At 37.8% G+C, this 25,256-nt stretch overlaps 1 protein-coding gene across 1 annotated transcript in view; it reads right to left on the minus strand.

Moving 5' to 3' along the window:
• Window positions 1-23,050, minus strand: part of AGBL3 (ATP/GTP binding protein like 3) — a 99,362-nt gene extending 76,312 nt beyond the window's left edge. The window contains exons 1-4 of the mRNA XM_008054804.1: window positions 22,917-23,050; window positions 21,015-21,794; window positions 8,930-9,092; window positions 2,167-2,293 (exon numbers count right to left, since the gene is read on the minus strand). Coding sequence (XP_008052995.1) covers window positions 2,167-2,293; window positions 8,930-9,092; window positions 21,015-21,794; window positions 22,917-22,966 — 1,120 coding nt within the window. The 5' untranslated portion in view covers window positions 22,967-23,050. The remainder of the gene's footprint in view (window positions 1-2,166; window positions 2,294-8,929; window positions 9,093-21,014; window positions 21,795-22,916) is intronic.
• Window positions 23,051-25,256: the final 2,206 nt, after the last annotated feature.

The raw sequence follows: 25,256 nt of genomic DNA on the forward strand, positions 1-25,256 counted from the left end.
GTCTGGGTTTGTTGCATGTGACCAGTCATTTGGGGGCTCCTCATTGTTTGTGTTCCAGAGTCTGTTTTCTCAGTATCTGATTTCCCAGGGGTCTATGTTAGACCTATATTTTTATTTTGATTTTTCTTCATTTGTGCAGTTTTTTCCATCCCTACTTTTTCCTTGTCCTCCACATCACCATCTTCTTTAATTCTGCTATTCAGGGGTAGAGGGATTGCTTTTACTTCTGTTTGTTCAATTTCCTATTCTTATGTATGCCCTCTTACTTTGTTCAATTCTGGAGTTGTACTGTAGGTTGGGAGTGGTCCTTTTTGCAGTTTTGAGATTTACTTAAGCGGGGAGCTGTGATTCAAAATCTATCTGCAGGTCCTGGTATCTGCCAACAGGTGTATGGATAATCTGAGACCCACTTCCCACTGTCTTGGAATCTGTCCATGCAGTGGGGCTGTAGGTTTACTCCCTGAAATAAAATGAGGTTAGCAGAGGGAAGAGAATGGAGCAAACAGTGGGGGGAAGAGTGGGGTGGAGAGAGAGAGGAGTAAGGGGAAAACAGATGAGTGTACCAACAAATGGAGAGAGAGACCTAAATTGAAATGGATAAAAACAATAGACCCTGGCTACAGACTAACCAACTCCCATAAAAAAAAAACTAAAACATACAATGATGCTAACATACAAGCTAACCAACCACCTTATTGATGTGCTATTCCTCTATACAAAGATATGGTTTACAGAGAGGAGAAATAAGAAAAAAAGGAAGAGAAAAAAAGGAACAAAACAATAGGAATAGAATCAAGTCATTAAACTGACAGAACCAACTGAGCACTCTCTGAGACTTTTCGTTTAAGTCCAATGTCCTTTCAGCTCTGATTTCTGTCTTCTCAAGCTGGTAAATTAGTTCACAGTTGGGGTCAGTTGCCCCTAGCCTGCTGTGAAGGACAGTTCAGATCACCCTCAGTTCACCCCTCAAATCTGGCGTGTGTCTGTTTTTCAAGCTTGTTTTTCCTGTTTTGGTGTTGTTACCTTGAATCGCCAGCAGGTGGTGCTATCTCAGCTGCTTGCCCCAGAGGGGGTGGAGCCCGACAGGAGTCGGGCAGAGGCCGGAGATGGAAGCCTGCCTCAGGGCACACAGGAGGAGACCCATGGCTAGCAGGATGTCACAGTGGCAGCAGAGGTGGCAGCAATCCCAGCAGATCTTGCCTGCAGGGACTTCAAGGACTGAAGTTGTGGATCACCTCAGGCATGGATGGTATGATGCTATGGCTGCCATGGAGGCTGCAGCAGTACCAGTGGCTGCTGTGTCTGCAGCTGCAGTGACTGTCCAGACCACCTCGATGCCCCAGCAGTGGCGATAGCTGAGCTCCATGTGAAGAGCAAGCTGCCAATGTTGGGATCTGCAGCCCCCAGGGAGAAAGCCAGAGACCCTCTGTGTTCTCTTTTGCAGAGGGTCTTATAGACCAGGCTGCCCCATCACCATCTTGCCAGAAGTTGAGAAAAATGTTTTCATCATTAGGAATAATGTTACACCAGTTTCAAAGTGCTTTAAAAGCTAACTGGAAATTACTTTTGTGGCTTTCCAGCATCTTTCATTGGGTCAATACATTGTCTGTCGATGTGACAATATCTTTATATGGAGTATTCCAACTGTGTTAAGATGTACTAGACATGACTAAAACATTTCTTAAGTGGGACTGCAGAGCACACTTTTATTTTTTGTTCAGGGAACCAAATGCTTTCATTTAATCACAAATTGACCTCCCAAACAGTCTATTTTGCTTTGTGAACAGCAAACCTAACAAGAACATTTCTACCATGCTATTATAGGTATATGCATTGCTTTTCCTTGAAACCATTAGGAATCCTGATTTTTAAAAAATCCATAGAAACTCCCTTTAAAAAATGACAAGCATTTTTGCTTATAAAATAATCAATTACAGTCTTCTGCCATCATGCTAAAACCCTCCCTTCTAAACAAAGGGAAGTAATGAAATAGAGATCCCAGATAGTGGGGGTTTACCCATTCATTCTATTTATAGTATTGAAAGAATATCTGTGTTATTTGGAAAGCATGTGCTTACTATTAAATAATCTATACTATTCCTTTCACATTAAAATATGTTTTTGGCTTGAGGGTCAGAGAGCTGTGAAGGAAGACACCTGTCTTACCCAGAGTGGACCCACAGAAGGTGGCCTCCATGGTGAAGCTGTTCCTGATTCCCATTTTCCACATCACCACTCGTCCTGTTCCTTCTTTGCTCTTCTCAACATTAAACTTGCAAGCTGAGAATGAAAACTGAACGGAAGCAAATAAAATGATACTCAGTTTTCTGGGACCTATGTCTTTTTCAGAAAGGAGGGCTGAAAATGAAAAGGCAGTTGTGCAAGATCACTCATTCTCACTAAGCCATCAGGAACTCCTTTCTATTTCTCAACTAACGGAAATGACTCACTTTAAGGATGGCATGTTCCATTTCTGAGAATAGATTCTAATTCCTGCAACAAAATTTATTTTGTATCTTCATATAACATATGTAGTCAAAAATCACTGATTCATTCTTGATACTATTGATATAAGAGCTTACATTTTTTTAAAAGTGCTAGGAAGGGGTTCAAACGTGGTTAGGAATAAAGATGGGTATTGGAGTTTTTCAGAAATAGAGATTCTATTTTCATATGAAAAACCATTTCAAAGGTGTCCTGCAAAACTGTCTACAATTTATTTTTGGAGGGAGGGAATTTTTGTCTATTTCAGTAGCATACAATAAAATAGATTTTTGCACATCTTTGTATGTACCTAACACATATGAGGGCTGACAATTAAGTTCACAAACTTGCCACCGTGTGTTTACAAACAACTTAGTAAGGTTTCATAACCTTGGTATATCATTGTCTCACAGCTGTGTTTGTGTCGATGTGTGGTGGTGTCTTGCTGAGTGGTGTTCATTACTGTTGTTGCATGTTTTTATGTGCCATTGGGCAAGTGTCGGAGTTTTAATTAGAACAATGAACAAACATTAAATTTCTTGTTAAACTTGACAATAGTGGAAGCAAAATCAAGGACATGTTAATCCAAGTTTATGGGGATGATACCGTGAAGAATACAGCAGTGTACAAATGGATTAAACATTTTTTCTGAGGGGAGAGAAAGCGTCACGGATGAACAGAGGTCAGAATGGCCAGTAACAAGCAGAACTGATGAAAACATTACAAAAATTCATCGAATTATGTGTCAAAATCATCGGCTGACTATGAGAAGTATAGCAGACCAAATAAACATTGAAAGAGAAACAGTTAGGAAAATCTTAACTGACAATTGTGGTTTGAGAAAGGTGTGTGCAAAAATGGTCCTGAAGCTTTTTCATCACGACAATGTACCAGCTCACATGGCACTGTCTGTGAGGGACTTTCTAGCCATAAAGAAATAACTGTTTTACCCTCCTTACTCACCCGATCCATGAGTTTTTACCCAAAGATAAAGGAAATATTGAAAGGAAGGCATTTTGATGACATACAGGACATCAAGAGGTGATACAACAGCTCTGATGGCCATTCCAGAAAAAGAGTTCCAAAATTGATTTGATGGGTGGACTAGGTGCTGGCATTGGAGCATAGTTTCCCAAGGGGAGTACTTCAAAGGTGACTGTAGAGATATTAAGTAACGAGGTATGTAGCACTTTTTCTAGGATGAGTTTGTGAACTTAACTGTTAGACCTCACATAGAGATTCATGTAACCACCACCACAATCAGGATATAGCTACATTACCCCTAAGCAACTCTCATGCTGTCCCTTTGCAGTCACATCCTCCTACCTTCTCTCACTCCTGGCAACCATCAGCTTGCTCTCTTGTTATTGTAGTTTTGTTTTCTTTAAGATTACCATATAAATGGAATCATACATACTGAATGATTTGAGTATGTATGACCTCCTTTTTGAGATTGACTTCTTTTGCTAAGCACAATACTTTTGTAGTTGAATACTCACAAGTTGTTGCATGTATGAATAAACGTTTATTTTTATTGATGAGTACTATTCCACTGTATAAATGTACAAAAGACTTTTTATCCATTTACCAGTTAAAGACATTGTGGATTGTTTCCAGCTTTTGGCCATTATGCTAGAGCAGCTATAAACATTTGTGTGTACAGGTTTACATATGAATGTAAGTTTTCATTTCTCTGCATAAATAACTAGGAATGGAATTACTTGAACATACAAGTATATATTAAACTTTATATGAAACAAACTACTTTCCAAAATATTATACCAGTTTGTATTCATACCAACAATGTACAGTATAAAAGTTTCAGTTATGTCACATTCTCGTTAGCTCTTGGGATGGTATTATTTTATTTTAGCCATTGTAATAGGTGTGTGTACAAATGGATCTCCTCATGGTTTTAACTTGCAGTTTTGTAATGGCTACTGGTATCAAACATCTTATTTGCCATCATTTATCCTGAAGTATGTATTCAAGATCATTGCCATTTTAATTAGCTTGTTTGTTGCTATTGAGTTATTAATACTCTGGATACAAGTTTTTGTCAGATATGTGATTGTGAATATTTTATACTATCTGTAGTTTATCACTGTTTCTTTTTAACAGGATCTTTCACAGGGCAAAAGGATTAATTTTGAAGTTCAATTTATCAATTTGTTATGATCTAATAGATTGTGTTTTTGGTGTATGTCTAAGAAATGTTTGCCTAATTCCATGTTTTAAAACATTTTTTCTATTTTTTTTCTAAAAGTTTTATAGTTTAACATTTTACATTTAAGATGTGAGGTGGAGGTGGAGGTTTTTTTGGTTTCTGTTTTTCATATGGTTATCAGTTTTTCCAACACTACTTATTAAAAAGTTTTTTCCCCATTAAATTTCTTGTGCATCTTCATCAAGAAGTCATACACGTTTGGGTCTATTGCTGGGCTTGCTAGTCTATACTATTGCTGTAGGTGTTTATATGATTCCTATTACTACATCATCTTGATTGCTGTAGTCTTACACAAAGCCTTAAAATTTGACAATGTTTCCTTCAGCTGTTTTTTGTTTTGCCTATTATAGCTCCTTTACCTATCCTTATCAGTTTTAGAATAACTTTGCTTATAGCTATAAACATTTTAAAATTTTGTCTAAAACTGTGTTAAATCTATAGATTAATTTGAGGGGTTGATATCTTACCATGTTTAGTTCTTCAGTTGATAGTACAGCATGTCTCTACATTTCTTTGGGTCTTAATTTCATCAGTATTATTTAGGTTTCAGTGTCCAGATCCTGTACATTTTGTTAGATTTTTTTTTTTGAGTTGGAGTCTAACTCTGTTGCCCAGATTGGAGTCCAGTGGCCGCTCCTGGCCACTGCAGCCTCGACCTGCTGGGCTCCGGCAATCCTTCCGCCTCAGCCTTCCAAGTAGCTGGAACTACAGGCGTGCGCTACCACACCCGGCTAATTTTTTTGATTTATCACAGAGATGAGGTCTCGCCAAGTTGCCCAGATGGGTCTCGAACCTGCAGGCTCAGGCAATCCACTCACCTCAGTCTCCCAAAATGTGGGATTACCAGCTGAGCCACTGAGTCCAGTTTCATTTTGTTAGATTTACAACTATTTGTTGGAGCTGTGGTAAAATAGTATTGTTTCTGATTTTGGTTTCCAGTTATTATTCATTGTGATTATATAGAAACACAATTGGTTTTTGTGGATTGACCTTGTATCCTAAGATCTTGCTAAGCTCACTTGTAAATTCTAGGTTTTTTTGTGGATTGTCTTGGATTTTCTATGTAGACAAACAAGTCACCTTTGTTGCCTTTTCTTTCCAATCTGCCTTTCGTTTCTTTCTTTTGCTTTATTGCACTGGTTAAAACCTTCAGAACAAAGTTGCATGGAGGGGGTGAATGAACACCCTTGTCTTGCTCCTGTCCTTGGAGGAAAACATTCAGTTTTTTATCATTAAGGATGTTGTTAACTGCAGTGTTTTTATCAGGTTGGGGAAGTACCCTTTTATTCCTTACTTGTTGAAAGATTTTTAAAAATCATAAATGGGATACTGAATTGTGTTGAAAGTTTTTTCTGCATCAATTTATGTTATCATATATAGTTTTTCTTCTTTAGGCTCTTAACACAGTAGATTGCATTAATTTTCAAATATGGAACCAGCTTTACAATCTTGGGCTAAATTCCTGGTTATGGTATATTATTTTTTTTATATATTACTGGATTTAATATGCTAATATTTTGTTGAGGATTTTTCCATCTATGTTTATGAGATACCAGCTTGTAGTTATCTTTTCTTGTACTGTTTTTGTCTTGTGTTGGTTTTATGGCAATCCTGGAAAAGACTGTGTCTTTAAATTTTTGGTAGCATGCTTTAGTGATCACAACTGGATCTGGAGAATTTTTTGAAAAGTTTATTGCTTGAAATGCTTTCAAGACTATTCAAATTATCTATTTCATCTTGGTGAGTTTTGGTAGTTTGTAGTTTTCAAGGAATTGGTTTATTTAATCTAGGTTGTTAAATTTATGTGTAGACTTGTTTCCCTTATTGTCCTTTTAATGCCTGCAGGGTCACCTTTCTTTCATTCTTGATATTGGTAATTTGCATCATCATTGCCTTCCCCTCCTCTTCTTTCTCTTTCTCCTATGCTTTCTGATCAGTCTTGGTGTCCATTATCAGTATTATTGATAACAGTTATTAGTTCTATTGATCTTTTCCAAGCACAAGCTTTCTGTTGAACTGATTTTCTCCACTATTTTTCTATTTCTAATTTCATTGACTTGCTTATCTTTATTATCTGCTTGCTTTGGGGATTATTTTGTTTTTCTTTTTTCTAGTCTTATGGTAGACACTTAGATTACTGATTTGAGACCTTTCTTTTCTAATATAAGCACTTATTGCTATACATTTTCTTCTAAGTACTACTACATTAGCTGAGTTTCACAAAATTTGATACTGTATATTTTCATTTTCTTTCAGTTCAAAATATATTCTAATCTTCCTTGGGAATTCCTCTTTGGCCTAGGGATTACTTAGAAATGTGGTTTAATGTCTATGTGTTTGGAGATGTTCCTCTGATATTTGTTTTGTTGATTTCTAATTTCATTATGGTCAGAAAATATACTTTATATAATTTCAAGTATTTTAAATTTGTTACAGTTTGTTTAAAACAAGGGTAGTATCTAAAATGCCAATAGGAGCTGGCAGTGTGGTTCATGCCTGTAATCCCAGCACACTGGGTGGCTGAGGCAAGAGCATTGCTTGAGCCTAGGAGTTTGAGACCAGCCTAAGTAACATAGCAAGACTTCCTCTCAAAAACAAACAAACAAAAAACAAAAAACAAAAAAACTAGCCAGGCACCTGTAGTCCCAGCCTACTTGGGAGGCAAAGGTGAAGGGATAGACTGAGCCCAGGAAGTCAAGGCTGCAGCAAGCCATTATTGTGCCATTGCACCCCAGTCTGGGTAAGAGTGAGAACCCAAAATCAAAAAATAAAATAAATAAAATGCCACAAAGTATAAAAAGCACCATTATGTTATGTACTACTAAAACACACACAACTGGTAATTAAACTACAACATGTCATCGACACACAAAACACACACCATTTCTAATTCCAATCCCAACATTATAAAATAAATGAAATTTAATTTTCCATGCAATTACTCTTACATTGCATGGCAGAAAAAATAAAATAAAACAAGGATAGTAACTGTTCCAAGCACATTTGAATATAATGTGTATCCTGCTGTTCAGTAGAGTTCTGTAAATACCATTTAAGTCAGTTGGTTGATAGTGTTGTTCGGTTCTTATATATCCTTGCCTATTGTCTATCTACCAGTTCCAGATTACTGAGAAATTTGAAATCTCCAAATATAATTATGGATTTGCACAAAGAGATTTTAATAATAAAAATTTAATAGAAAACCTAGAAATAAAAGTCTCTATATCTTAAGCAAACTTTATATTATGTGGAAGACTTTTTTAAATGGCAGACTGGTTGTTTGTGATCAAGAAATTGACCCATTTCATTTATGACTCAACAGGTTAGAGATGTGAGACCCTAAAAAACATGTCAATAGGTTAAGTATCTTAATAACATGGAATCGTTTTATAAGAGTAATTAACTTTACCTAAGAATATTGACAGTATAAATTTACACAGGAATAGTTTCTGGTATGGAGTTGAGTTCTCTGATATTTCTGAAGAGGTGAATCCTATTTGGACAACAAACCCTCACTTTCTGTAAATAGCTATTGTAACCAGATTATTCTTTTCTTTTTATGTCCTTGGGCTCCAATTGTCCCCAGAATACAATGAGTACTTCCCAACAGAATACAATGAAAACTTAAGAGAAAGTCTGCAGGAATTTTCTTTGTTATGTTAAAGTATTTTCTCTAAAGAATGATTAAAATAATTTCTGTATCTGGTAAATGAGTGGTTCTAACATTTCCACAGTCTTTGAAAATAAGATACAGTTTATTCTTTTTTCATTCTAATTTCTATATGCTTTTGAAATATTGGTTATTGATTTTTTATGGTAAAATTCTAATAGACATTTTAAAGAAATTATTACACATTCCATAAGAGCACAATCTTCAACCTGTGTAATTTAGACACTCAAAGAATATCAAAACAATAAAATATAAGTCCCCAAATGATTGATGAAAATGACTAATAAAGGAATGACTAATAGAGGAAGCTTTCAAAAGGTAAAAGTGTGGTAGTATTAAAGTGATAGAATTTGGGGCATTTTTTTTCTTTTTTCATATTTTCAAATTATTAGGCACTAAATAGTTCCATATAGTTGCTTTCTTATTGTCAATTGTATAAATCAGTCAAAAAATTAAAAAAACAGTTTACTGAATAGGATTATTCATTCCGCAATCTGACATGGTCAATATTTAGTAAAGAAAAAGTTAAAGCCTTAAAAGGTGTTTACTTTATCTGGACAATTTTTGCTCAGCATAAGTGGAAAGATTCGTTGCTGTAAGTATAAGGCTTTAGATCTGTCACTACCATCACAACCATACATGAAGATGTTTTCTTTCCTACTATGGCCATGCAGATCACAATATAAAATGACCTCTCGTTTCTCCATCAATCTGTCAAGAAGAAAAAGAATAAGTTACAAGATTTTACCTCTGCATTCTTCTTCTATGGGTACAATTAAGATTTTATAAGTGCAATATCCAAGTAAATAGCATTTCTTATCTCTTAGCTTTCAATTTCTTTCTCTTATCTATACAGCATATTATTAGTATACATTTTAAAAATCCATAACCGGAGGTCAGGAAGATGGCGGCTGAACCAATCGGACTATGTAAGTCCCTGTGTGAGTGTGTGTGTGTGTGTGTGTGTGTGTGTGTGTGTGTGGAAAATTTTGTGTACGTGCTGGTGAGTGAATGGGCATGTGAGGGGCTGACTGAGTGAGGGCTAGGGAGTTAGTGGCCAGGGTTTTCCTGGTGCAGTGGCTGGTGCCACAGCTCCTGGGCTTGGACCCTAGCAATTCCCAGGATGCAGATGCCAAGCGCCATTTTCTTTTTCTTTTCTTTTATAAATCAACAAACTCTCCATGGGAAGAAAATGCTGGGAGAGACTATCTAAATAGGGGCTTGTGAGCAAGTGCCCAGGCCCCAGGTGCAACAGCTGGTGCTATAGCTTCTCTGCTTCATCCCTGGTTCTTCCCAGGTGGCAGAAGTCGAGTGCCATTATTATTTTTTAAACTGACAAAAGCAGTGGGGAGAAAATATTGTCCCAGGCTCTCCCTCACTGGTGCAGCAGGAGAGAGACTTCTGGCCCATGACTTTGCCTCACCACTTTAGTGCCTGGCAAGGCACTGGCAGCAGAAGCTGCTGAGGGAGCCCAGAGGTAAAGTCCCATGGAAGAGGACAAGAGAGGCACCCCACCACCATCTTGAAGGTGGGGCAGGAAAGTGCTCTGACTCGCTCATCACGGAGCAACAGACTCAATCTCTGTGACTGGCGGATCAACTACTCAGGGATTGATTGTGACCCAGAGAGAATATCCTGAAAGCACAAACTTGGGAGTGTCCTGATGAGTGCTGAATTCCAGGCGCCCCACCCCCTATCCCGAGCCAGCCTTGGGACAAAGGGTGTGGCCAGAAAAGAATGAGGAGGAACTCCAAAGAGATCAGTGGTGAGTCCGGAACTGACCCAAACCCCCTCCTCCCCAGCAATCCTCTGAACTTCAGACCCACACAACTGGGCCACAACTGAGGGCCAAACCCAGGCGGAGCCTGGATGTCAGTCACAATAGGAGAACTTCATTCCAGGATAGGCCTGGCAAGAATACATACTTGGGGAAGAGACAATCCCATATCTCCCTACTGGATGAGATCTCCCTGAACATACGAGAGTGGGAGGGGAGGACTGCAATCCCACTCACCTCCACTGACCCTTTTCCTTCCCTGCTTCAGACACTGAGGAGACAGTGAAAAGCAGTAGCTTTGAAGGAGAGACCTAATTAGAGGAACAATTACAGAACCTGCCACAAGAAGGCAGGTTTTTTTAAATTTCAATTTTAAAAAATTAAAAAAAATTTTTTTTGACAGTTAGTTCATCTATTTAAAAAATATTTTCCTTTGTGCATGAATGTGTATGTGAGGGTTTGATCTGCTCCCCCTCAAATATTTTTTCTTTTCTTTTTCTATTTCTTTCTTCTTTAATTTGTCATTTTCTGTTTATGTGTGTATGTGAATGATTGAGTGTTCATCTTTCAATTTTGTTGTTGTTGTTGGTTTGTTTTTGCTCTTTTGTCCTTCTGGGTTTTTTTATTTTCATTTCTTATGGTTTAAGGTGTGTGTCTATATATATGTGAAGGTTCGATCTGAATTCCATTTCCCCCTCCCCCATCTTTCTGTTTTCTTTATGCTAGGTGTGTGTGTATGTTTACTTTTCTTGGTTTTTTTTGTTGTTGTTTGTTTTGTCTCAATTTGTTGTTATTCCAGTTTGTTTTGGGGTGTGTGAGTGTATGTCTGTGTGTTGTGTGTGTGTGTTCAATTGATTTTTGCATTGGTTTCTGCTTTGCAACATCATATAGAGTGGTGGTGGGGAGTGGGTCTCAGGGAACACATACACAATAAGTGAACATTGTAGTTTGCAAGTAGTTTCTGAATCCTAGTGCCCCATCCCCTACTTTATTTGAATTTCAAAAATGACAAGAGATAGCAAAGTTTCCCATCCATTGTCCTACTTTAAAATAGAACAAATCCAGAGCCCAGATCAGGGAAGAATAGAGGACTGAGCAAAAGCAAACATCAGAAGGGAAAGTCTCTCCCACTGACACTGAATAATAGAACTAAAGAGAAAATCAAGAGATCTGTCACAAATGAGGAAAAGCCAAAGGAAGACCTCAGGCAATTTCAAGTGTGCCAAAGACAAAACTCCTGAAAAATCAGACCTTGGTGCCCAAACAATGAAAGTCACCAAAGACTGTCCCCAGAATAAGACAGGGATTAGGGAATGGATAAAAAGAGTGAATAAGACCCAAGAAAGACAAGACGCAACACTGAAGTAATTGTAACAGAGATTTTGGCAATAAAAAAATTTCATCTAGGAAATAAATAACAAGATGACAAGCATGGAAAGCAGAATTAATCTAACTGAAGAAAGAATCTCAGAATTTGAAGACCAGAACATGGAATTAACCCAACCTATTAATAAACACAGAAAGAAAACTCAGAAAGAACAAAACCTCCAAAAGATGTGCAATTATATCAAGAGGCCAAGCCTATGCCTGATTGGTATCCCAGAAGAAGAAAGGGAAATGGAGAACACCTTGGAGCAAGTATTCCAGGAGATTATCCAAGAAAACTTTCCCCATCTCACCAGAGATGTGATCATCCAAACACAGGAGATACAGAGAACCCCGCAAGACATCAAGTGACAAGACCAAACACATGATAATTCGCCTACATGATGTAGGTACAAAATAAAAAATCCTAAAGGTATCAAGAGAGAAACGTCAGACTACCTACCAGGGAAAACCAATCAGAATAGCAGCAAACCTATCAGAAAAAAACACTACAAGCTAGAAGAGACTGGAGTCCAATTTTCAAAGTCCTCAAAGATAAACAATTTCAACCAAGAATTTCCTACCCAGTCAAGCTCAGCTTCATCAGCAATGGAGAATGAAAATCCTTTCCAGACATCCAATCCCTAAGGGATTATGCAGCTTCCATACCAGCTCTATAGGAGACACTAAAAAAGGTACTAAGCCCAGAAGAAAAAAAAGAATGACCACACATTTTCCAAGAGAACAACAGAGCACAGAATCAACAGAGAATACAGTGCAATAAGAATCCTGAAAACACACACATTCATGAACCCCAAATTCAAAAGAAAAAAAGCAAACAAAAAAAACTTTATAAGAACCTCATGACAGCAATAAACAATCACATTTCAATAATCAGCATGAATGTGAATGGACTAAATTCACCACTGAAAAGACACAGATTGGCAAACTGGATAAGAAACCATGACCAATTATTTGCTACATCCAGGAGATTCACCTCACTACAAAGGATGCACACAGACACCAAGTTAAAGGATAGAAAATAAGTTTCTAGACAAATGGATCACAAAAGAAGGCAGGAGTTGTGATCTTAATATCAGACAAAACAACCTTTAAGCTGTAAAAAATTTTAAAAGATGCAAAAGGACACTACATAATGATAAAAGGTTCAATCTATCAACAAGAAACATTCATCCTAAACATATATGCACCCAACACAGGAGCACCAGCATTTATAAAGCAACTACTAATTAAACTAAAAAAAGATATTAACTCTAACACCATTATAGGAGGGGACTTGAATACCCCACTAAAAGCCCTAGATAGATCATCAAGGCAAAAAATCAACAAGGAGATCCAGAACCTAAACTTGACAATTGACCAAAAGGACTTAATAGACACCCACAGATTATTCCACCCAGCAACCACACAATGTACATTCTACTCATCACCACATGGAATGTACTCCAAGATCGATCACCTCCTTGATTATAAGTCAAGCATAAACAAATTTCATAAGGTTAAAATCTTGCCTTGCACACACTCAGACCACAGTGGAACAAAAATAAATATCATCACCAACAAAATTTCCCCAAAGCCCACACAGACATGGACACTAAACAGCATGATGCTGAACAACTACTGGGTCAACAATGAAATCAAAGCAGAAATTAAAAGATTCCTGGAAACAAATGAAAATGAAGAAACATCTTACCAAAACCTCTGGGATGCCATAAATCAGTTCTAAGAGAGGAATTTATAGCTCCACAAGCACACATCAAGAAAATGGAAAGATCAGAGGTTGAGAGCCTAACAAATCACCTAAGGGAGCTGGAAAGAGAAGACCACCAAAACCTCAACTTTAGCAGAAGAATCCAAATCACCAAAATACAAGCCCAAATACGAGACATAGAAGACAAAAATGTAGAAAACATCAGCAAAACAAAAAGCTGGTTCTTTGAAAGAACTAACAAGACTGATGGACCCCTAGCCAGAATGACCAAGAAAAAGAGAGAAAAAGCCCAAATAAACAAAAGATCAACTCACAACTGACCCCGAAGAAATACAAAAGATTATCAGAATACTATATATACCTATATAGAAACAAACTTGTTAACCTAAATGAAATGGAGAACTTTCTGACATCATACAACTTCCCCGGGTTGAAACAAGAAGACACTGAGACACTAAATAGACCAATAACAACCCAGGAACTTGACCCTGTCATACAAAAACTACCTACAAAAAAAAAAAAAAAGCTCTGAACCCAGTGGATTTTCCAATGGCAGAATTCTACAAAACGTACAAGGAGGAGCTGGTACCAATCCTTTTGAAAGTATTCCAGGCAATTGAATATGATGAAATTCTCACCAAATCATTTTATGAAGCTAACATCACACTGATACCCAAACCAGGTAAGATCCAACCAAACAAAAAAAAAAAAAAAAGAGAGAGAGAGAGAGAACTACAGGCCAATATCCCTCATGAACATAGATGCAAAAATCCTCAATAAGATTCTAGCAAGTTGGATCCAAAAACACATCTCAAAAATCATCCACCATAACCAAGTAGGCTTCATCCCCAGGATGCAGGGCTGGTTCAACATTAGCAAGACCATAAATGTAATTAAATACATCAACAGATGTAAAAACAAGAACCACATGATTATATCATTAGATGCAGAAAAAGCTTTTGATAAAATCCAGCATCCTTTCTTGATAAAAACCCTCAAACACCTGAGTATAGAAGGATCATACCCCAAAATAGTAAGTGCCATCTATGATAAACCCACAGCTAACATATTGCTAAAAGGACAGAAACTGGAAACATTTCCCTTGAAAGCTGGAACAAGACAAGGCTGCCCACTCTCATCCCTCTTGTTCAATATTGTGTGGGAAGTCCTAGCTTAGGCAATTAGACAAGAGGAGGAAACCAGGGGTATCCAAATAGAAAAAAGAGGAAGTCAAGTTATCCCTCTTTGCTGATGATATGATCCTATACCTTGAAAATCCAAGAGAATCTGTCAAAAACCTGCTGGCACTGATAAAGGACTTTGGCAAAGTCTCAGGGTACAAAATAAATGTGCAAAAGACAGTTGCATTCCTGAATACCAAGAACAAGCAGGCAGAGACCCAAATTAAAAGCACAATCCCACTCACAATGGCCACCAAAAACATGAAATACCTCGGCATCTTCCTAACCAGAGAAATGAAAGACATTTACAATAAGAACTACAAAACACTGCTCCAAGAAATCCAAGAAGACACAAACAAATGGAAGAATATTCCATGCTCATGAATAGGAAGACTTATCATAGTTAAAATGTCCATCTTACCAAAGGCAATCTACAGATTCAATGCAATACCCATTAAGTTACCAACATCATTCTTCTCAGACCTGGAAATGACAATATAGAAATTCATATGGAAACATAAATGACCACGAATAGCCAAAACAATCCTTAACAAAAGATACAAAAGATACACTTTCAGACTTCAAACTTTACTATAAGGCTACAGTAATCAAAACAGCCTGGTGTTGGTACAAGAACAGGCACATAGACCAATGGAACAGGATAGAGATTCTGGAAGCAAAAGTCTCAATTCCTCAATCAACTCATCTTTGACAAACCTTCCAACAACAACCACTGGGGAGAGGATAACCTATTCAGTAAATGGTGCTGGGAAAACTGGTTGATCACATGCAGAAGATTAAAACAGGACTCCTACCTATTACCATACACATAAATTAACTCTAAATGTATCAAAGACCTAAACGTAAAACCTCAGACTAAGACTCTAAGAATCTTAGAAAATACAGGAGACACCCTTATGGAAATTGGAACTGGCAACCAATTCCTATTCAGAACCCTAAATCCCCATACCTTAATAAATAAGATAGACAAGTGGGACCTCATCAAACTAATGAGCTTCTGGAAAGCAAAAGAAACCATCAAGGGAGCAGGGAGACAGCCCACAGAATGGGAAAAAATATTTGCCAACTGTATATCTGACAAAGGCCTAACATCTAGGATCTACAAGGAATTCAAATACACCAAAAGGAAAAAAACAGCCCCTTTAAAAAGTGGGCAAAAGGCATGAATAGACACTTCTCTGACATAGAAGATATATGGGCAGTCAACATGAAAAAGTGCTCAGCCTCACTCATCATCAGAGAAATGCAAATCAAAACCACACTGAGATACCACCTAACACCAGTAAGAATGGCCATCATTAATAAAACAAACAACAGATGCTGGCGAGAATGTGGAGAAAAAGGAACACTTCTACACTGCTGGTGGGAATGCAAACTAGTGCAACCTCTTTGGAAGACAGAGTGGCGATTTCTGAAAGAACTAGAAATTGACCTTCCATATGACCCAGCAATTCCCCTATTGGGAATATACCTGAAGGACCTCAAATCATTCTACAAAAAAGAAACCTGCATATGTATGTTTGTTGCAGCTCTATTCACAATAACAAAAACATGGAACCATGTTGCCCTTCGAAACTGGACTGGGTAAAAAAATGTGGTACATATACACAATGTAATATTATGCAGCCATAAAGAAGGACAAACATATGGACTTTGCAACAATTTGGATGGATTTAGAGTTGATCATACTCAGTGATCTACCACACAAAGAACAGAGTACCATATGTTCTCACTCCTAAGTGAAACTTGAACAATTATAATACTGTAAGAAAGGAATTGGCAATAGTGGGAAACTGTCAGGGGAGGGGGGGTAGGGCTGAGGGAAACTGCTAGGGGAGAGAAGGCATACCTCATCAACAAGGACACCTGCATGGTCAACTCTAAAAATGTTTGTATACTTAACCCTGAATTGTACCCTACATCTTTATAATAAAAAATCCATAACCATTTCCTATTAAGTATATGTAAAAATCTAAATGCAGTAGCCTTCTGTTAAAAGGACAAAATTTACCTTGCTTCCAAGATCTTCTCCAACAAGATCTCTCTGTTTTATTATTCTGTTTTTCTCACTCCTGCTTTTGCCTATTACCTTTCTCATAGTTTCTTTCTTTTTTTTTTTGAGTTGGAGTCTCACTCTATCGCCCAGGCTGGAGTGCAGTGGCCACTCCGGGCCACCGCAGCCTCGCCCTGCTGGGCTCCAGCGATCCTTCTGCCTCAGCCTTCCAAGTAGCTGGATTCTTTCTTAATGGAATGAATACTTTGCTTTCTTCACTTTTGTAAATGTAAATACTACTCCCTCCCCCAGTCTTCAAGACAAACCTCAGTCTTACTTCTTCTCTAACTTGTCAGGGCCATAGAGTTTCCTCCTTTTTGAACTCCAGTGGCACTTAATATTGCAGTGGACCATTTGTTTGATCCTTGCCTAGGAAAGTTTTCATATTTTTTATATTTAAGCTTGTTAAGGGTGAGGTTAAGAATTATTTTATACACATAATAAGTACTCAAATATTTGTTAAAAACTGAGTGCCTGATGACTTGGTGTGGTGGCTTAATATCACTTCGGAAAAAATGGTATTAAAATTTGAGTGGATTTTTTTCTGGTAAATTTCTAATAAATATTTTTAAAGAGGTCAGGCTTGGTGGCTCAGCCTGTAATCCCAGCACTTTGGAAGGCCAAGATAAGTGGATTGCCTGAGCCTGCGGGTTTGAGACCAGCCTGGGCAACTTGGCGAGACCTCGTCTCTACAATAAATAAAAAATTGGCCTGACATGGTACTGGGCACCTGAAGTTCTTGGCTACTTGGAAGGCTGAGGCAGAAGGATCATCAGAGCCAGCAGGTTAATGCTGGGGTGACCATGAGTGTGCCACTGCACTCCAGCTTGGGCAACATAGTGAGACTTCAACTCAAAAAAAAAAAAATATATATATATATATATATATGTTTTTTAAAGAAATTAGTACATACTCTTTACCAGCACAATCCTTATTCTATATAATTTAACACCCAATGAATATAAAAACACAAAGAATAACCCCTCCAAATTAATTGAGGAAAATGATGAATAGAAGAGGCTTTCAAAAGGTAAAAAGGTGGTGATGTTAAGCTGGTAGGATTGATTATATTACTTAAATAATCAAAATTATAGACTATTAGTTATTTCAGAAAAGATAAACAGCAAAATGTTAGCAATGGTATTTATAATATGAAATATATTAGTTTATAACAAAAAATATTAAAAGCGAAAATCAAACATATTTCTTCTATTAGAAACATTATTCCTTTAAACTAGCAGGAAATCCCAAAGTAAAATTTGTTATAAGTATTAATTTATTACGCTTTTCTCATTTGGTGTCTAATAAATTCTAATTGACAAAGTCACTAAAAGATCATTACAAATTTCTAGAAAACCAGATAAGTCAATATCAAGTTCTTAAATAAGAAAAACATACTGTACAAACCAAAAATTTCCCGATTTTAGTAATCTTTCAGCTTCTTGTAAGTAAGTAAAAATAAACTGCTTCTAAATAATTAATTCTCAAAGAAATGCTATTTGCTTCCAAAATGAAACAGGATATTAGGGTCTGTTATCTCATATTAATTTAAATAACTTTGGAAACAGTTTGGATTTTCTTTTAAACCACAGGTAAAAAGATATTCCAAGTATGTAATACGAGGTTCCCTATACAAAGATCTTCCTCTCTTATTCAAATATATTTTGAATATACTTAACTTAGATACACTTACAGCTGCTCACCTTTCCACATGTACATGACTGACTTCCCACTTACCTGCATATTACTAATTGCATTAAGGTATTTCTCCTTCTTGGAAGTCTTTTAAAAATGTGCTGAAAGACTTCTGTCTTAACCATCTTACAAGGCAATTAGAGAAGAACAGAGCTGAGATGTTTAAAATAGTTTCCATACAGACAGGCCAAGGGTCTTTGACCTGTAATCCATCATGTGTCAGACCAGGGACTCTTAATGTCAAAGAGCACTAAGCAGATAATACAAATATTCAAATGGACATCCCATGAGCTTATATATATATATGTGTGTGTGTGTATTTTGTATACATATATCAATAAAATAAACTTGATTTTAGATTTATGCAAAAATTGCAAAAACAGTAGAAATTGTTTTTCAATCCTTTGTCCAGTTTTCCCTAATGTTAACATGCTACATGACTATGGTACATTGTTAAAAATAAATAAACCAACATTGATATCTTACTATTAACTAAACTCCTGACTTTATTTGGATTCCACTAGTTTTTCCACTCATCTCCTTTTTCTATCCCAGATTCAATCCAGGATACCACATTGGATCTAGACAGCTCCTTTTTTATTGTTTGCCATTCCCAGAAAAATAAAGAGATCACAGGTATTATTATTATTATTTTTTACTCAAACATTTCCCAAATACCTTCAAGGAACCCGGAGTTCACATTTGTGGGGGGTATACCACCAGGATTTTCAGTCTTTGTCGTGCAGCTCTACACTTTACTCCCTATGTTCCCAAGCAGATAAAAGGATTAACATTAAAGTGAAAAATGAGGCTGAACTAACAACTGGGGCCATGGCAGGTGTTTCTCAGACCTGTCAGCTCTTCTGAGTCCCTGGAGGTGTCCCTGGGACCTCAGCTTTGTAATAGGGTTCTTATGCTTGCCTGGTAACAAAGCATATGAGAATATAAGCATTCCCTATTACAGTGGTCCTCAACGTTTTGGGCACCAGTTTCCTGAAAGACAATTTTTCCACGCACAAGCAAGCACAAGAACCCTGTTACATCCCCCTCTGGGGGATGATAGCCAATCAAACTCATAAGGAGCACACCATCCAGATCCCTCCCATGTTCGTGGTCCTATGAGAATCCAATGCCTCTGCTGATCTGACAGGAGGTAGATCTCCCCGCACCTGCCACTTACCTCCTGCTGAGTGGCCTGATTCATAACAGGCTAGGGACTGGTACCAGTCCCCAGCCCAAGGGTGGGTCCCCCTGCCTAGAAGAGCACTGATTATTCTAACACGTGAATAACCCTAAATCATTCACAACAAGTTTACACATGCATATCTGCTTAAAATTGAACACTTTTTTTCTTTTTACATTTTGGGAAACACGGTGAATAAATGTAGAGTTTTCAGTGTCCCAGATCTGACTCTGAGGACTTTAGTTGTAATTTTACATTTAATTCTCCCATCTTTGAGGTACTATTATTTTGATTTCACATGACAAAACTGAGACTTTGTTTTTTAAGTTACCACACAGTTAGTAAATGATATGGCAGGAATTCCAGTGTGATATGCTTAACTCCAAAGTCTGTGCTCTTAACCAAAAGATTACAAGGCTTTGAATTCAGAATGGGTGTTCTCTGACACTAATCTATTTTTCCACTGTGGCACATGTCTACTCCTGAGTGTTAATACCTGCACCAACAAAAAATTAACTCAGCTGTTCAATAAGTAATATGTGCATTTTACTATTCTAGATTCTTTGGAAAAACTTTGTTCTAGGGGCAAATGGGACTGTGATTCATAAAAGTTTAAATAATTATGTAACCTGATACTCAAAAGACTCATAGAACAAAGTATGATCAATAGTGCCAGAAGGCTCTGTGAGACATAATTAATTTTCACATATGAAGGGGACCCCAAAAAACCCAGAATTTATTTATAAGAAATTGTGCATTTATTTGTGCATGTTTAAACTTCAGTCACATACAAAGTACTCTCCGCTTGATGCAATACACCTATCAAGATGCTTTTTCCACTGCTTAAAACAGTTTTGAACTCATAAATTTTGATGCCTTTTAGTACTTCAGTTGTCTTTTTTTTCATCTCTTCCACATCAGCAAAATGTTTCCCTTTGAAGACTTTTTAATCTTGGGAAACAAAAGTCATTCAGGGCAAGATCAGGGAGTAGGGATGGTGGGGCATGGGGGCCATGCTGTTTTGGGTAAAAAACTGCTGAACACTCAGTGTGGTGTGGGCAGGTGCATTGTCATGGTGGAAGAACCAGTCACAACTCGGGACATTTATTCCACCAATCATGGCACAACCTTCTCAAAACTTCCAGATAAAAACTTTGGTTGACCATTTGATCCAGAGGAATAAGTCCCAAGTGTACAGCATGGGTCTGCCCTCCAAAAGATAGTTCCAGGTTTTTGGGAGTCGCCCCTCATATAAGGGCTCTAAGGATCCCAACATAAATGTCAGATACCACTATCTTTAGCAAGAGACCAAATTTGGGATATGCCAGTTGAATTAGTTTTACAGAGTCATCAAAACAGGCTGGAGTCTATTTCAGCCATGTTTTTTGGTATTATTTTTTCAAGTCAAATAAGACCCATTATTTCATTAATTAAGAAAAGATTAGTAAATCCAATGGCATAATACAGAAGGGTATAGAATCAGAGCTGGAAAGAAGGGGGACATAAAGCAGTTACACAGTAAAATATCTTAAGAAAGTTTAGAGTAAAATGAGTGGAATTGTGGGAATAAATGCTTACTACCAAGTTTACTAAATAAGCAGAGAGATAATCTGAAACTTCTTTTACCTATGGATCATGTTCCGGGTATACCACACAGAAGGAAAAGATTCCTTCAGGAGAGATGTATAATTACGGTTTAAATCTTGTCCAGTTAAGGAACATCGATAATTTCCCACGATCACGCCATCTGGATTCAGCATAGGTACCACCTTGAAGATGAAAGTATCCCGAAGCAATTGTGCATCACTTGAACTTCCTAAAATATAATCTAGAAAGCCTTTCATGATCCAAGAACTATTGGTTTCCCCTGGATGAACCCTTGCAGTAAGGATCACAGCCTTCCGTTTTCTTGAGTCAGTTTTCTCCAAGGTGGTAGTGATTGTTAAAATATATACCATGTTCCTAGCAAGCGTATGGCACAAGACACGTATTTTGCAAAACTTTGACCGCACTGGGTCATTATTGATGCCAGAAAGGTATTCTTGCAGGTTGGTGTAAGTGTAGGGATAGCAGTGAGCAAAGTAGCAGGTATCTTTGTTATGTGGAAATTTAAATGTCCATGTAAGAGAAAAATAATGGCGTCCATCTTGCCCTACATTGTTCCTGTAATACTTGATTCGGTCTCCTATTCTCTGCCAGCCAATATGATGAGTTTTGGCTTCCTTTTCAGAGTAGAACAGTGGGCGCATGCCCCGATTATAGAGACTAGCAGGTTTAGTGAAGTTGACAACAGTGAATCTGTAGACTACCTCTGCTTGGGTGTTAGTGACTTGAAAATAGTACCACTGGGTGTGCTTATCTGTGAAGAGGTCAGGGCGCACTGTCAATTGGTATTCATATTCTGCCCTAATATGCAAGAAAGAAAAAGGGAAAAAGCACATAAGAATGGAAAAATGACATTTGACTTTAAACTAAATAAGGAATTACTATATTTTTTCCTAGTCATAGAAAGCTTTTTTTAAAGGAAATAATGCTTATTTAGGCAGTACCTAACAAGTAACCTCAAAAGTTTTGACATTTTTTGTTGGATGAGAAACTGCTACTATGCTAATTCTAAAACATTTGCATTCTTTTGTAATTCAAGGAAACAAACAAAACACAGGCATTTGATAATAATTTGTATATTTCAACTCTATATTTTCTGTAAAAGAAATAATTAAAGAGTTACTGAAACTAAAGCAAATTATTTCATTTTTTACTTCAGTCACATATTTCTATTTTCTATTAGATTTTAACTCTAGGAATATATATCTATCACTGAGAGGTTTAAAAGCATATATAAATTAATATGATCACATATGTGAACTCCTTGAGGACAAGAACTGCATATGAAAACTATTTTGCATCCCCATACTTAGTCATTGGAGATGTTTAAATAAAGGTAAAAATAATTTCACTGGAATGCTATACATATACAACAATCTTACCTGATTAGTTTGGGAGTCTTTTTCTTTACCAAGCAATTTTCTATTCTGTCAGTACTACATATTTAGTGTGTGAATGTGTGGTTATAAATAAAAGCCTAGGAAAAGGTGGAATAAATGTTTCAAAACCTTGATAGGTATTGAACTAGGTGATGGGTATATGATAATGAATGTAGAACTGTATTACTCCTTGTACTTAAGTGTGTTTTAAAGTTCCATAATTTTGATAAAAGAATGTCCTTGGGATTTTTTATGGAACACTGATCTCAAGAACTACACCATTAAAAAGTATGAGAAGCACTGTGTGTGAGACAACTCATACTACCATGTTGAAAATGTAGAGTGCAGAAACCTGCTTAATTTTAACTCATACTTCTCAAAATTATTTGAACTCAAATTTGATACCTCCCATAATAATATCTAATTAGCATCTATACTTTAAGAAATTGCTGTTTAGTAATGGATACTAAGAAATTTAATGTACCTGATACAGAAAATAATAGTTAATGGACTAACTCCTCAAATAAATATAATAAAAACGTACACTTTGACTACCTTCTGTAGATTACCACTTTCAAACCTTGCTTCAAACATCAAAGTGTTGTCACAGTAATCTATAGGTTGCTTCAAGGGTGTTCGGTTGCCCCCAACTCGGGAATACACAAAACAGGGCTCTTTGTAAGCTGATGAGAGAAGAAGACCATAGAGATATCAAGACCTGCTTAAGGTAAGCAGGCTATTCTGTATAGAGTTTGGAGTAATAATACAAGTATAAGAGTTGTAAATTTTGAAGTAATTGAACACTAATTTATATAGATTTATGTTGAAGTAAGAGAGTCTAAGAGTATTTTGAATTAAAAAGCAATGCTTAAAATAAACATATATTGCTCACATTAAGAAGATTCATTCCACTTCTAGTCATAATGAAATAATTTGTTCTGAACATAGCCCTTTCAGTGTGACTGTAAAACTGAACTAAAATATGAACTGTTTCCATGCATTTGAACAACACATAGTACATAACCATATAGAGTAACTGAAAGAAAAATATTTGAAGTGAGCCCATATTTAGCCTGGGATATTTGCATGGGAGTACCTTCTAGACTCTAGCCTATGGAGGTGGCACTTCAGAAGCATGGCTGTCTTCTTAAGCTGAGGAAGCAAATTGTTATTTGGGGCTGCTGAAATATGTGAGTCAGGGCACCAGGGAAAAGAAAGCTACACAGTGGTTTCCCAGTTCTTGGTTGAGGCTTTGGCTACACAGTCAAAGGATGAGACTAAGAAACATAGAATAGAGCACTATTATGGGCTGAGATACCAGAAAACATACAATTCTGGGGTATATTGGAATTCCAAATGATCCGGAATAGAAAGATTTTGTGAAAAACCTTAGACATTCAATTGTGACTTCAGAAAGGCTGCACCTTAGGCATATGGGCCACATTCAAAGCAAAGGCCATGACCTAACACTAAGAATAAAATGAATATAGACCTGCCCTTGTAAAAAATAAAACCAAGTCTGAAATAAACAAAATGGTCTGCCAGAAATTTAACGGCTTGCAAGAATAAAATTCAACATAATTTTCAAAAAACACAATATAGATTCCCTATAACATAACTTTCACAATGCCCTGCATATCTAGAAATGAGGGTCCTAGGGGGCATCCCCATCTCCAGACTGGGTCGTCCAAAAATGACATGGAGACTTGGAGACCAGTAGAGTGAAGCAACTTTTTTATAACGCTCTTGTAAGAATGGGTGTCTCTTGGATGAATAGGTACGCTGAAGCAGTTTCAGTCAGAGTATTTGAGCCCTACAACAACACAAGTCCTTCCCCTGTTTCCCCATAGGCTAGGTACTTCCAGAGTTTACATCACTTTTGAAGGGTGCAGGAAGCAACCAGAGGGGCGGTTCCCAAAATGGTGCCGAGCATGGTGAGGACACACCAGACAACAAAGGCCCTAGGTCCCGGCTTCTTTGTGCACAATTCCCCACACGCACGAAGTTCAAACCTGTAAGCCTCTAATCCTTTCCCAGAACATAGCCAGCTTTGTTATGCATCCAATAGGACTATAACACGGCATCTGCCCCACCCTGCTCCCATGCAGCTCCTCCAATAGAAACATAGCACGGCCCCTTCCGGTCCCTGTCAGGCTAATAAATACAGCCCTCTCCTTGCAACTCTCTCTCTCTCTTTTTTTTCCTCCATTACAGATCCTCTCTGTGACAGCCCCCTTTAATAAATCTCTTGGTCCTGGCCGGGTGTGGAGTCATTACTGGTGCTGAAATTCTTTCATTGGTGCCGTGACTCAGATTGGGTGCTCTCCCACCCTTGTGCGGGTCTATCCCCATAAACGGGATCCCTGACCCAGTGCCGGTGGCCACTCCAGCCCTCCCGGACCTTCCCCACCATTTTGAATGCATGAACTGCATCCACCAGTGACCATTGGATAGGTGAGTTCCCCAGACACGGAAGCCTGAAACTTGCCCAGGATCCCCAGGGGGAACTGACCATTGATCGTCAGGCAGTCCCTCCTTTCCGTTGATCGTCAGGCAGTTCCCAGGGTGAGGGGGAACGCACCCCGTCTTGGCCTTCACAGCCACAGTGGACTCTAAAGGCTTCCTCTTCTCTTTCATCTCTCTTAAACCTTAAAGCTCCCATGGCTGTTGGGCTGCAGCGGGCCCCAGGGGTCCCACGTCTGCTAACCCACAGCAGCTTCTGTAAAAATCCTCTCTCTCTTCCCCCCAAGGAATCCCACGGCTGTCAGGCCCACAGCAGATTCTGAAGGACTCCTATATCTGTCGGGTAACAGGGAGCCTCGGAGGCTCCATGTTTGTTGCCCCACAGTAAGCCCTATTCGACTGGCAAGAATCTCAAACACGC

This window comes from Carlito syrichta, unplaced genomic scaffold, assembly GCF_000164805.1.
Source record: "Carlito syrichta isolate Samal-C Ts95f unplaced genomic scaffold, Tarsius_syrichta-2.0.1 Scaffold301530, whole genome shotgun sequence".
NCBI classification, from domain to species: Eukaryota; Metazoa; Chordata; class Mammalia; order Primates; family Tarsiidae; genus Carlito; species Carlito syrichta.